The sequence below is a fragment of the Pyrgilauda ruficollis genome, unplaced genomic scaffold, assembly GCF_017590135.1.
Source record: "Pyrgilauda ruficollis isolate IOZ18807 unplaced genomic scaffold, ASM1759013v1 scaffold16, whole genome shotgun sequence".
In the NCBI taxonomy this organism is placed as follows: domain Eukaryota; kingdom Metazoa; phylum Chordata; class Aves; order Passeriformes; family Passeridae; genus Pyrgilauda; species Pyrgilauda ruficollis.
The window spans coordinates 4,321,436-4,334,282 of record NW_024514764.1 but is presented as its reverse complement, the minus strand read 5'-3'; the positions used below and the strand labels follow the sequence as shown (position 1 = coordinate 4,334,282).

At 41.7% G+C, this 12,847-nt stretch overlaps 1 protein-coding gene across 2 annotated transcripts in view; it reads right to left on the bottom strand.

Moving 5' to 3' along the window:
- PRKAR1B (protein kinase cAMP-dependent type I regulatory subunit beta) overlaps positions 1–12,847 on the bottom strand; it is a 92,492-nt gene that overhangs the window by 35,139 nt on the left and 44,506 nt on the right. For both annotated transcript variants that reach the window (XM_041462503.1, XM_041462502.1), the window contains exons 5-6: positions 5,854–5,915; positions 5,062–5,108 (exon numbers count right to left, since the gene is read on the bottom strand). In XM_041462503.1, coding sequence (XP_041318437.1) covers positions 5,062–5,108; positions 5,854–5,915 — 109 coding nt within the window. The remainder of the gene's footprint in view (positions 1–5,061; positions 5,109–5,853; positions 5,916–12,847) is intronic.

Here is a 12,847-nt window from a genome sequence, read left to right as displayed (position 1 = left end):
TTTATGCAAATGGTCATTCCTCCACCCTAAGGGTGTCAGGTTTAAAGTGCTCTGAGGTGAAACCAAAGCACTGATCTGACAGTCTTTGGGCCCAGCACTCACTCCCCCAATAAAATGTCATTTCAAATACCAGTCTCTGAAAAAGAAAACAGTTTGAGAATAAGTTGTTTTCTAGAAGCAAAGACATTGGACTTCATTCCCTGCAAAGGCCTAAGTCAACACTCAACTTCTGTGTTCGTGATGAAGTTAAAGTGCATTGATGGCACACTACAAAGCCATCCTGCCCTTTAACAGAGTTCAGCTCCACTATAAATCCCTTTAAAATAGATTTTTTAAAAAGGAGTGGAAAGGAAAGGAGTTCTGTTTGTAAGGTGTGGGAAGCAAAGCTATTTTAGGCTCAGAACAGCTTATGAAAGTCGATTTTATATGGCAGCAGCTCAGATGATCTCCCTATATATCCTAAAAAATGCTGGGCTGAGGTTTTGGCTGAGCCAGTTTTAGGCATTTGTGAACTCTCACCAAAGTGGTAAGTACATAAATGAATTATTCCTAATTGTCACTTGACCTGCCAGTCACAGATCCATAACAGCTGGAACCTTCTTTCATGCAGCTGAAGAGGAAAAGTGGAAGTGCAGGTGCCCAAATATGACCAAGCCATCAGGACCATCTACTTTTCACAGAGCAAAAATACTTCAGGTTTCTATTGGTTTCTATCATCTAATATGAACACTGCAACTTCTGGGGGCTTGAGAATCACACAGTTTGGTTCATTTAATTATCTTTTTAGGAGGCAAATGGGCTGTGATACCCATGGGCACTAACTGTGGGAGAAGTTGCAGTCATACAACATTCAGTGCCCCAGGAATGAATCCGGGCCTCCCTCACCTTCATGTTCTTTCTCTAGAGATGCAGAAAGGAACCTTGCCATGAGCATTTTACCTTGAAGGCAGGACAGGAACATCTATCTCTGAGCTTCACTGGAGTGAATTTACCTTTCCTTTAATTTTGTATTGCTGACTTCAAGTTAACTTGAAGCATTTTTAAGGTTTTTTTTGTGCTGCCACTTTGTGATCTGTGTGGACAATCTAATTTGTTCCAGGCATGGTAATTCTTGTCTTAAATCCCCTCCCTTGTATCTGTTTGCAATAATTTGTGCTTTGTGTCTTGTCAAGCCTTAATATTTGTCCTCCAAAAATGAAGATGAGTTTTATTTATTCTTGGAAAAATGAACAAGTCTTAGACATGAAGGGTATTTTTGTGTGGGTAGTTTTCTCAAAGACAGTGTTTTATTTGTAAGTTTGAATTTGAATGTATGAACTTGGAGACTGCCTTAAGAATACTTAAAATCCAAGCTGAAAAACTCCAAACTTTAAAATGTTCTGCTTCAAATTCAAAAGGCAACCTTTCAATATTAGAAAAATCATTGATGATGGAAGAATTTAAACTAGAGGCTGTCTATGGAATCTAACCATTAAATATAACTAGATTTAAAATCCAACAGTATTCTCACATAAAACACTGTGTAATTTTCATCTTTGTATACACAAATTAGACAGTTTGTATATACAAATAAGGGCTCCAGGAAGATTTGACCTACAATCAAGAAATAATTTAATCTATTGTCCACAATATTAATGTATAGTTTCACATAGAAATTTATACAGTAAATACAGAAATTAAAGAAAAAAAAACACTGAAAAGTTTTCATTTTGCTTTTCACCCTACTACAGCTCGGCTGCTGTTGTCTTACAAGAAGAAAACCTGAGAATGCCTGTAGAGAAAGTTGCTGTGACATTAAATAGAATAGGAAGTTGCTGGGTCTAAAAAAAAATACATCTGTTCGAAAAGGGCAGTACGGCGCTTTTTAAAGTAAAAAAATGTGAGGTTATGAGACTAAAATAACAAACAGGAAGTCACTTTATACTTAGAAATATGGATTAGAGATTTTTGCAAGTCATATTTTAGCAGGTACTTTCAACATCTTTACTGGAAACTATAATTTAAGTTCTGCCAGCTCCTTTTTGGCACACGTTCCCACTTGTCTGAGCAGGAAAGCTTCCAGCAGACAAGTGACCTCTAAGACTTCAAAGTTTGTGCCACCATCTACCTCGTGTGCCCTGTACCCATCTGCAGGGACAGTCATGAGATAAAATTCTCCTCAACCCTGATGTGCTAAGGAGGAAAACTGTGAAAAATACAATAATGCCAGCTTTGGTGCAAGTGTGCCTGGTTTGTAGGGTACAGTAGAAGAGAGGAAAACCCCATGTTTCCCAAGTCTACCTCTTCCTCATTCTAAAATCCTTCTTTTACCTATGAAAATTTTTGCCCTTCCCTTGGCCCACAGAAGAAAATGTACAGATATTTTATTCTGTGCCAACAGGGTTTGTTTATACCCTAAAAAAATGAAAGAGTTGAGAATGAAGTGCTATTATATTAAAAAAATATTTTATGGTGCTTCTAATTTGACTCAGATTATTTTGTAAGGGAAAATTTTAGAAAGTTCTTACTTAGTCTGTGGGGTGCCTGTGCCAAAACTCGAACAAAAATTACTTTTACATGCTGCAGCTTTTTAAACTCAAAACACCACACATTGATTTTGTTATTCTCACTTTGTTGGTGGTTTCTGTTTGGTTTTGGTTGCTTGGTTGAATAGATTTTATTGGGTTTTTTTTTTGTGTTTTGTCATGACTTTCTTCCATGGGTAAGGATTTTATGATGACACTCGCGACCTCCTTTATGTCTGCGTATGGAAAATCTGGGTGCTTATCAGTCCCAATGGCTCCAGAGTAAATTGCTCCTTGAATCCACCACTCCTGGCATTCCTGCCACTCCCAAGCAGATCAGGGAATGGCAGCAGAGACCCTGGCCAGGGGTCAAAGCCCCTGTGCACGTGCCAACGCCAGCTGAACCAGGCAGAAAATGGCTCGAGGCTCTGAGTCTCAGGGTCAATTGTCTCCACTCCAAGTCACTTTTCTTTCTTGGAGAAGCATGGAAGCACGCCAAAAAAGTATCTGGCAAGGCTTAAATGAACAGCAGCTCTCTTACTAGTGGCCTGGGGTTTCCTTAGACAGCAAAGATTTCAGCAGCTCTGCCCAGAGAGTGGCAGGACTCTCCTGGGGAGCACCACGGACGGGGTGATGGTGCCTGCCCAGGGGCTCTGGGAGCTGCTGCCCAACGCAGGAGCAGCCCACCCTGCCCACCCTGGTGCCCTGGAACAGACTTTGCTCTCAGGGGAAGTGGGATCACCTCCCTGCAGGGAACTTCCAGCCTGTGGCTCCTGCATGAGCAAACGCCTCCTGCCTTGCACAGCCCCTTGCGCTGGAATTCAGGGGGTGTTTTGGGTGAAGTTTTAGGAAAAGCTTAGGAAGGGGGAAGAACCAAGCTGAGCAGATGGAGAGCAGTGGAAAGGAGGCACCTTAGAGGGTGTTGAGGCGGGGCAGTGTGAGAGCTGGTCACAGACAAGTCTGGCCAGACACAGAAGCTGTGCTGGTTTCTGGACAAGCACAGTCCAAATTACATTTTTAAGTCTTGTTAGGAAGTATTTGTCCCACAGGTGATGTCTGTACCTGTCTCTGGTAAGTGTCAGAATGACATTGTGGTGGATGTATCCATTTTAATCTGTCCTAGCAGCTAGAGGCTGATTTCAGGGGAGAAGGGAATGACAATGCTAATAAAATCAAAGTAGCAATTTACTCAGTGAAACCCTACCTTGCCACTGTTCTTTAAGAGCAGTATGTGCATACAGAATATTAACTCTTTTGCAATTAATTGCAAGGGTTTTGCAAACTGTTTTCTGATGCCATTCAGTCCCTCACCATCCCTGAGCTGAACACTGAAGAAAGCTTTCCTAAAGGTGTTGAGAGAGGACAAATGATTTTTAAAGAGGATTAATCTATAACTTCAGCATGTGCATTTGCGTGTTTGCGGGTCTGATTCAAAGCCAATGAACTCATTTAGCTCCCTATCGGTCCCAAGCGAATTATTTTAAAACTAAATTTTAACACTGTTCTATAAATATTGCCCTTTTCTTTTCTGGCCCTGTGGATGTGGCAGTGTTTGCTGTTGAGAGGGCTGTCTGATAGGAACCGTGAGTCAGACGGATTTCCTGAGGAGCAACTTCCAGAGGCAGAGGCAGCATGTGAGGTTTCTCAATTCCCAACAATACCAATTAGATGGTCTCCTGACACAAACAGAGCGCTAAAAGAAAATAACTTTCACTAAAATAACTCTGTGCCTCCTGCCTGGATTTAAAATAAATCACCTTCTTCTTTAAATATGCCAAACCAAACTCATGTGGGCATCTGAAGAGTAAGGTTGCTAATGAGAAAGTCTGTCCTACCCAAGGTACATGCTTGCAGCAAAACTGCAAAAGGGTGAGTTTCATACAGGAGAGAAATGATAGGAGGTGAATAATTTATGATTTGGAAGGCAGGTTCAGAAAGAAGCTTCTTTTCAAAGACTTGCTGATTAAACCACTGCATACTCCTGTAAACATTTTGTGGTCTAACAGATCACTTTACACTTATAATAATCCTTGCTTTATTAATATGCTGCATTGTTCTTATATTTGGACCTAATTTTAAAAGCAAATTAAGGTTTCTAAGATGAAACTCACTGCCTGAGGCTGTATCTCAATTTCTGGAAAAAAAACCAAAACAAAACAAAAACAAACAACACATGAGCTAAGCTAACTGATTAAAGAAAATATTTTCCTTATGGTTGATCTGAACCCTCAGGGGCATTCCAGCATGGTGGCCTGCTCTGCCAAACACTGCACACCTCCAGGTGTGGTTAGGGCTCTGAAGATAATGTCATTTGCTTGGTTTTGATTTCATGCTTGGAATGGACAAATAAGCTAGGACGTAACACATGCCAAATTTAAAATTATGAACAAATAACTTAACACAACAAAAGCAAAGTAATGAAACCAATCCTGTGAAATCTAGTTCAAGAAGAAAGGAGACAGACCCACAGCACGTGGCTGGCTCAAGCTCTCTGCCAAAGCACACAGTTTTATTCTGTAGCTTCAAAATAAATATTATACTGCAAGAGCATACTTACATCCACCTCGCCTTGGTCAATCACATAGAAGTTGTCTCCCTCATCACCTGGAAGCAAAATACAAAAGGTGATTGTTTCCTGAAGGACTGCCAAGCTATTCAATAACTTCCTGTCCCTGTATTTAATCCTGTACATATTTGCACAGGTTTGTACACCAGATTACTTAGAGAGAGATTAATTTTCTGAAACATCCTTGCTTGTTTGCCTTCATAAATCAAAGTATCGCTATGATTTCTTGCTATTAATACCTTTCAATTGCATTAATTTATCTCTTTTGATTGATTCAATACTTCATTCAGGGTAAACACTCAAGAGGTTTTAATATAGCCTGAGGGTAATGAAGCCCTCCCTGATGTGCTGCAGGCATGCAGGTAAGTTGCCAAGTGTGATAGCTCTGATACAGCACAATGAGGTGTTGAATATTCCCAACAACCATAAAAATATTTTCCATCTCTAATTACTCTCAGCTTGCCTGTGCCACCCTTATGCATCCTGAGCTGGGGTTTACTTCCTGATTATCTTCAGTTAAGGAATGAACATTTTAATTTGAAGTGCTATTTATCTAGATTGAAATGCAGCACTTTGAAACGCAGGAGATCCACCAGAGTGGGATTCTTTGCATGTGTAGCAAGAGATTTGCATCCATGAACTTATCATATAGCTGCACACTTGGAGGCCTTTGGAACGCGGTTAATCTTTCCATTAAGCAAAGAGGGTGAAACCTCAAATGGAGAGATGTGACTTAAAGGACCCTAGCAAACACACAGGAGGAAAAATGACAGGAAGAATTACCCTGTTGTATGACTGTTTCTCCTGCGATGTGTGTGACAGGGAACATGGCATCGAATATGTCACTGGAAAAAAAAAAGAAACACTTATTAATAAATCAGACCTATTTTTTATCTAGCCAGTAGACCTACCTTCATTGTTTATTTAGCCTTTGTTAACAGATTTTGCAGAAAAAGGAAAGGAAAACATCAGCTGGAACTGGAAAGTGAACCCATGCTCAGCAAGAAATCAAAATAACTTCTTAGGCACAAGCTGTGGTTTAAAACTGAGACCGTGACTTGGTGTGTGCTGTTTTGAAAGAACTCCTGAATTATATGGAGAAAGGCACCTCTCACAGCAGTGCACAAACTGGCCAGCCTGAGTGCTGTGTTGCCTAAGCAGAGAGATTTCAGATTTTCAGCTGCGATGGGTTTGTGGCCCAGCAGTGACTGCCAGATGCCCAAACGGGAGCTCTCCTCTTCTGAACATCTGGCCTTGCATTTACAAGCAAAACCTGTTCCACTGTACAGAGCACATTTGGAAAGGTAGTTGGCTGTAAATTAATATAGCATAAGAGCTGGCAGGAGATTGCACTCACAGTGCAGAAGAGGCCAAACTCTGAAAATCTCAGCGAGTTACTCGTGAGAAGGAATCCAAGCGATGCTGCAGAAAGAGGGAAGCTGCAGAAGAGCCTCGTGCTCGTTAATCACAGCTGAATTACACACCTTTCCATGTCTCCAGCTCGCTGTCACATCGCCTTAAAAGGCCAGGCAGAGCAGTGGGGATGGGAACACACCCTGCACCAACACTTCGGGCAACGTGCCCAAACCCAGTCCTTTGTTTATTGAGGGAGACAGCAGGCTCTGTGGAGCCAGGGCTTCCTTTCCCCACATCAGATTTTGGGGAACTTTATTTTCAGAAGCATGAACCACATCGAGACGGCGCTCCCCACCTCTCTTCCCCTTCCTATGCATCAGCCTCAAGGGCTAAAGGAAATAGCTCCCCAACAAAAACAAAAGGCAGCAAGAGGGGATTGTTAACTGCTCTCTTCCCTGGTCTGGCCTAGAATGGCCCATCCAGGGACCACTGACAACAGTGGTGAGATGAAACTCTTCAGTCTGGAGTGGAGAAAGGACCTCACATACACAACTACACAAACAGGGAAGAAACCTAAGATCTTCATCAAAACAGGCAGAAGATCAGCCACCAAATCCATAAACCTATGCTACATTTCAATGCCTTATATGGGAAATGCATATTGTAAAATCCCATTATTAGCTTATTTCCTGTTCAACTGTTCCAGACTTTATTCAGGCTCAGTTCTAGGAAATGTTTCACTCCTAAGTTGAAATTGCTCATGTCTTTCCTCTTAATCAGTCTGAATGTTTTTGCTCAGGATCACAGCTCTGCATCAGCACCACTGGGAGATTTCAAACCAGGCACCTCCCGCAGCACCTGCAAGGGATGCTCAGCCCATGGCCTATATATAACAAAATGATATATTTTACTCCTGCTGTTTTCATCAGGCCCACTCCATGCTATTCCTACTCACACTCAGGAAACACCTCCACCATGGATACAGAGCCTGCTCTGAGGCATCCAGGAGAAACTTCCTCCTCACCTCATTCTGAGCACCAGTGCAAAGACCTACAACAAATTATTTTGAAAAGTCTGTGGATTTTATTTTTAAATCCACTCTGCTCATTTTTGTGATCTTACTTAGGTCCAGCATTTCTCCACTTCAAGGGATTTCTCTGCTGGCAGAAACCATCTGCCTGGTACAGACAGATCTCTGGAGCTGGTCCCTGGGCCAGTGCTCCAGCTGGAACTGGGAGCTGAGGTTCCAGCAGGATGGGGAAGCAGCCACACAGGTGGGTGCCAAACTGGAGCAGCCACTGAGGGACTTTGTGTCCATGAGGGAAGTCCAGTTGCTCTTCAGCAGCTCTGGGACTGGGAATTCAGCGTGGCAGAGGCTCGTTTGCCTCCCTCTGGTTTCACTTTGGCTGTGTTTCACTTTGGGCTCCTCACCGAGCTCTGAGAACGGTTCTGCAGCCTGCAGAACATTTACTGAGGAAAAGGCACTCTGTGAGACAGAAAGTCTCCAATGTGATACAGCCAAAAATAGGTAAAACACAGTGAATATCAATAACCAAACCAAAATGTGCTGTTTGAGCAAACTTGGAAACTTTTGCTTTTTTTTTTAATAGAAATACAGAGGAAATTACTACCCACAGTTTCACCCTTTCATCCTTGTGTTAATCCTCTATTTTATTTATAACTTAACAATTGACTGTACAAACAGTGCCCAATAAATTATGTATAGCACTGCACCCTTCTCCAAAATGCTCCACATTTTATTTCTACATCACCTTTTAATTTTATCAGAAAAAAAAAAACTTGTTTGAAACTCACAGACTAAAAGTTTCATCTGACAGTGTAATGAACCCAAAGTCTATTCGCAGCAACAGCAGATTTACCCCAATACTCTTTACTCCCAAAAATATAATGGGGTGAAATCTTAATCTTAATTCAGTGAAGTCTTAATCTTATTAGGCCAAGACTTGGATTTTTGAAGAGACCTTTGAAGGACATGTCATCAAAAATTATTCTGAAGTACATATGGACACAGAGACATGCAAGGCACCCAAAGTTATGGTGATGTTGATTTGCAACTCCAAAGCGAATCCAGGCCATGTCTTTGATATAAATGTAAGCAATCAGCACTATCACAACTGTCACTGAAAACACACCACCATGTTCCTTTTCTGCTGGAGAATTACTGCTCTTAATTGACATGGTTTGGCCAAGATCTCGCACAGTGATTAATGAGTTGAAGTGTTTCTGCTTTTGGATGCTCAATTTGAGATTCATCAAACACCCTCAGATCTCCAATGATATGGATCAGCAGGCAGCCCCAAAGTTTCTCAGCCAAGAATTGGGTCTTTCAGAATGGCACCAAAGAAAACCGCCCTTCTGGAAATTATCACCTCCTAAAGCACCAAATGCTTAAGATCCCTGTAGGAAATCTGGCTTTCAAATCAGTTCATCAGTTCTAAGTGTAGAATGGGTTTGGAAATTTTTATTCCCTCTATCTTCAGTGTCTGAAATAAACACAAAAATGTCACAAGGATCAATATACCAAAATACTTCAAAATTTTGAAGTGTTTGTTCCTGAACTAAGCTAAAATCTGAAAAAAAACAGACCTATTTTCCATCCCCCAATAAAGGTCTGATGCTGGCATATTTAGTTCAAGCCATGTGTTCCTGGGCCTGTACTATGTAGAGAAAACAAGCTTTAAATACTGAATAAGTTGAGTAAGTGGTGCTTGCTGAAGGCATAAACAATACAGCCAAGGCCAAAAATATGGTCTGTTGTTTTTCCCTGTACCACACACTTGTTTATAAGACATCCAAAGTCATTCTCTGGCCATTACAGCAAAAAACAGCCCTTACAAACACAGAGCTGCAACCATCCCTCCACCAAGCAGAGACTGTAACTACAGCTCTGCAAAAATAGGTGTTCTTCTAGTGTTTGAAGGGTTTTTTAAATAATTATGGCCAAACACATGCAAACACATTCCTAACAACCAATTTTTTTTTTCAAGCACAAGCAGGTTTAGCTCCAGCACAAACAGAAAGCCAGAAAATCAGTAGTTAAGTCTCCAAACGTTGAACTACCATGATTTCATCTTCTGTCTGAGCTGCAGCACCAAGAACACAGCAGCCTCTGTCTGCTGCCCCTGCACTGCTGACACCGACCGTGCTCGCAATGCTGTGTGCTCAACTGATATGGAAATGGTTTGATTTTCTGCCAGGATTTTTATGATTGTGCTGTAAATGAGAACTGCTCAGAGGGATTTCTTTATTTTGTTGACCACATATCATTTGCCCTCTTTCCAGATGACTTATTCAGGTGGCAGATGAAGAAAATAGGGCACCAGTTCTGGTGTTTAAGCTGTTGTTTCATGAGGCTGCAACCACGAGAGCCGTGCTGCACCCAGCATGTCCTGGGCTCAGCATCAGCACTTGGAGGGCCTTTTTTCACCTCTCCACAGCCAAAGAATTTGGCATGCTTTGCAGTTTTTTTAAGCCTTCACCACCTCCTCCCAGAGGATCTGTATCTGGTTGCTCGTGGCTCTTGGGAGCCAAGCATTTGTTCCAATCAGAAGGTATCGGGGGCAATTTTTTGTGTAGCTGCAGGTGGGACTGTGTGTACCCAAATATCCATGTCTAGATCCAAAGGGAGACACTAGCAGGACACCACTGAAGTTTTCCAAGGACATTTCTGCCCCTTTAATTCTTTGCAACCTTTTGATAGTATCACTCAAAAACAAATCACAAGAAAAGACTGCGAGCAGCAGAGAACATACAGGGAACAGTGAACTAATCCAGCAAAGTGAAACCAAGAAATGCGTTTGGACATGAAATCTCTATCTATTCAATCAAAAAATACCAGCTGTCTGCTTGGGGAATATCAAAATTTAGAAGACTTTTTTTAAAAGGTCAAAGATATCAAAGGCCTGCAGCAAGTTTTAACACATAAAGTGTCTTCCATGAGTGTACGTGGAACTGCAAACAACTGCAATCAGATCTGGAATCACAGGGGCTGATCCTCTGCTCTCTGGCATCTCTGATGACTCCTGGCCACCTGGCCAGGTGGAGCCAATTCCCTTCTGATGCCAACAAGGCAAACTGCTCTCAAACCAGGTGAGACTGCACCTATTTAGACCAGAAAAGGATCTATCACTGTGATTCCAGAGTACATATAATGAAACACTTTGCTGGTTTAATTCAGTAGCATTTTATGGACCCCATTTGCCAAGAAGCAAATGCCTGTGCTAAGAGGAAGCCAGTGGAGAAGGCAGGGCCAAGGGGTTCTCTTTCTCACGAGAAAAAGTGAGTGATAAAAATAAATCATCTCATCAGCTTTTACACCGAGGCCTCTTGGAGTCGACGTAGAATAGGAGATAGAAAAAAAAATGATGTGCACTGTGGGTAATATAGCACTGGCAATAGGCAACTGAGAAGAAGCTTGCTAAAACAAAACGAGAGAAAGAGAATTCCAAGCACTTTCAGAACCAGACCATGGCAATGGCCAAAATAGGGAAACTATGTAAGACAATTTATCAGTTTCACAATCAGATTTCTTTCCAGCCCTTGCTGTGCTGAATGCATTGCAGGCAAGGAAAAATGGAAGAGACAAAATGTATACGTGTTAGGCAAAAATGGAAAATCCTCACTCTACCTGCAGGTTATAATTTGTCAAGAGTTCAATCAGAACAATTTCATTGTGCAGGCAGCCTCAGAAAGCCTTCAATGTTTGTGCTAGGCAGTTTTTCCTTCTTTTGCTATGTCTCTAGCAAAACAAAGCCAGCCCTGTGTTGTTGAGGACAGCTTTAAAAGATATGGAGCTGTTCTGGCATAATTCAACAAAAGACATGCAACATTTTCTTGGAATGAGGCTGCCCTAGCAGCAAGATTCAAGTATTTTAAACCTTTCCTACTTACATACCTTTAAAGTTTAGTAAACAGAGTTGATAGTAACTCCACCTCCCTTTGGCTGTACCTTTGGGTACTATCAGGGTACTATTTTAAGATTTCTAAACTGGGGGGGGAATAGGAGGTGGGGCTGGATGGGGTCTTCTTATGTACTTCTGAGATTTTTTTATGATTCATTTCCTGAAAAGACAACATCTTTCTAGCAATTGTTCTAACAGCTCCTCCTACTCTATAAGGATGAAGAGCACAAAATTTAAACCAGACTGGCTTCAATAAACATCTGTACAGTGAGGGAATAAACACAGTACTTTACCACTGAATTAATTGCAAGGGTCTCTGCTATGTGTAAGTACAAGGCTCCAATCCATACTCCTTGTTCCTAGGAATGCTGTAAGTCCTTGCTAATGTACAATACTGGAACCACCAGGAGTCATTACTATAATTTACTGACTACTGAGAACAAAAGCATTGCAACCAGGTAAAAAAAAAGAATTCCTTTTTAGAGGTATTTAAAATTAACAGCCCCGAGGTTACAATTGCTATAATCAAATATGTGGTGTGGCAGGCATGTACCTAAGAAAGAGTCAGTACTGAAGCCTTAACAAAAACATTACCCATCTGCTTCTGTTAATTTCTTTTCCTGTTAGGGCAGCAACAAATTAATTATAGCAGCATGCAAGGTTATTAACAATTTAGAATACTTAATTACTTCATTATGATGGCTGATTATTAGTTATTATTACAATTAAGACATGCATTGATTTTACCATAATGATAATAAAAATTGGACATGAGAGGACATTGTGAATGGCAGGTTAACACTAAAGTCCATGTCTAATTCCACAACATGTATTGAGTCACAGACCCACATAACTAACAGACACATGAAACAGAATGAAATAAAAATTTATCATCTTGTATTTCTGTGAAGTATTTTCATTTTTACTGTTTTATGAAGTCCCTTTATAGGTTCATTAATTATTACACCCAATGAACAGAGTACAGCTTTATGGGCAGAGCATCAATTCATTTTACAGGCCCTGTATATCTACGTGCCAATGGGTCACATCATCTTCCACATGTTAACAGCAGCTTCCAGAGACCGCTTCTGCTGGGATCTTCATCTGGAAAGCTGTCTGCAATGGACTACTGCAATAAGAGCTAAAAAGGGGACAAACAACATGGCACAAGGACAGGTCCCAGTCTCACACCCTGCTTTGGCCTCTCTTCCTCTCACCCATCCCTAGAATCATCACCTCATTGAAGTCTCTCTGCCAAGCCTTGCTTGTACCACACTTGTCCAGGAGGCAGGGCTTGGTGGAAGCACAACTCAGGTCCCCTTCTTGCTCTCAGCTCCCCCTAACCTTTCCCAAAGCTGAGGGAAGACCCAGGGCTGCTTCCACCCCATCCCCACTCCCCCAAGAAGCCCTGTGGCAGAGCAGGCACTGGGGGCTGGGGGCAGAGGAGGAAGGTGGCACAGAGTGGATGCTCAGCCCATCCCACCTGGTCCCAAAGCCAG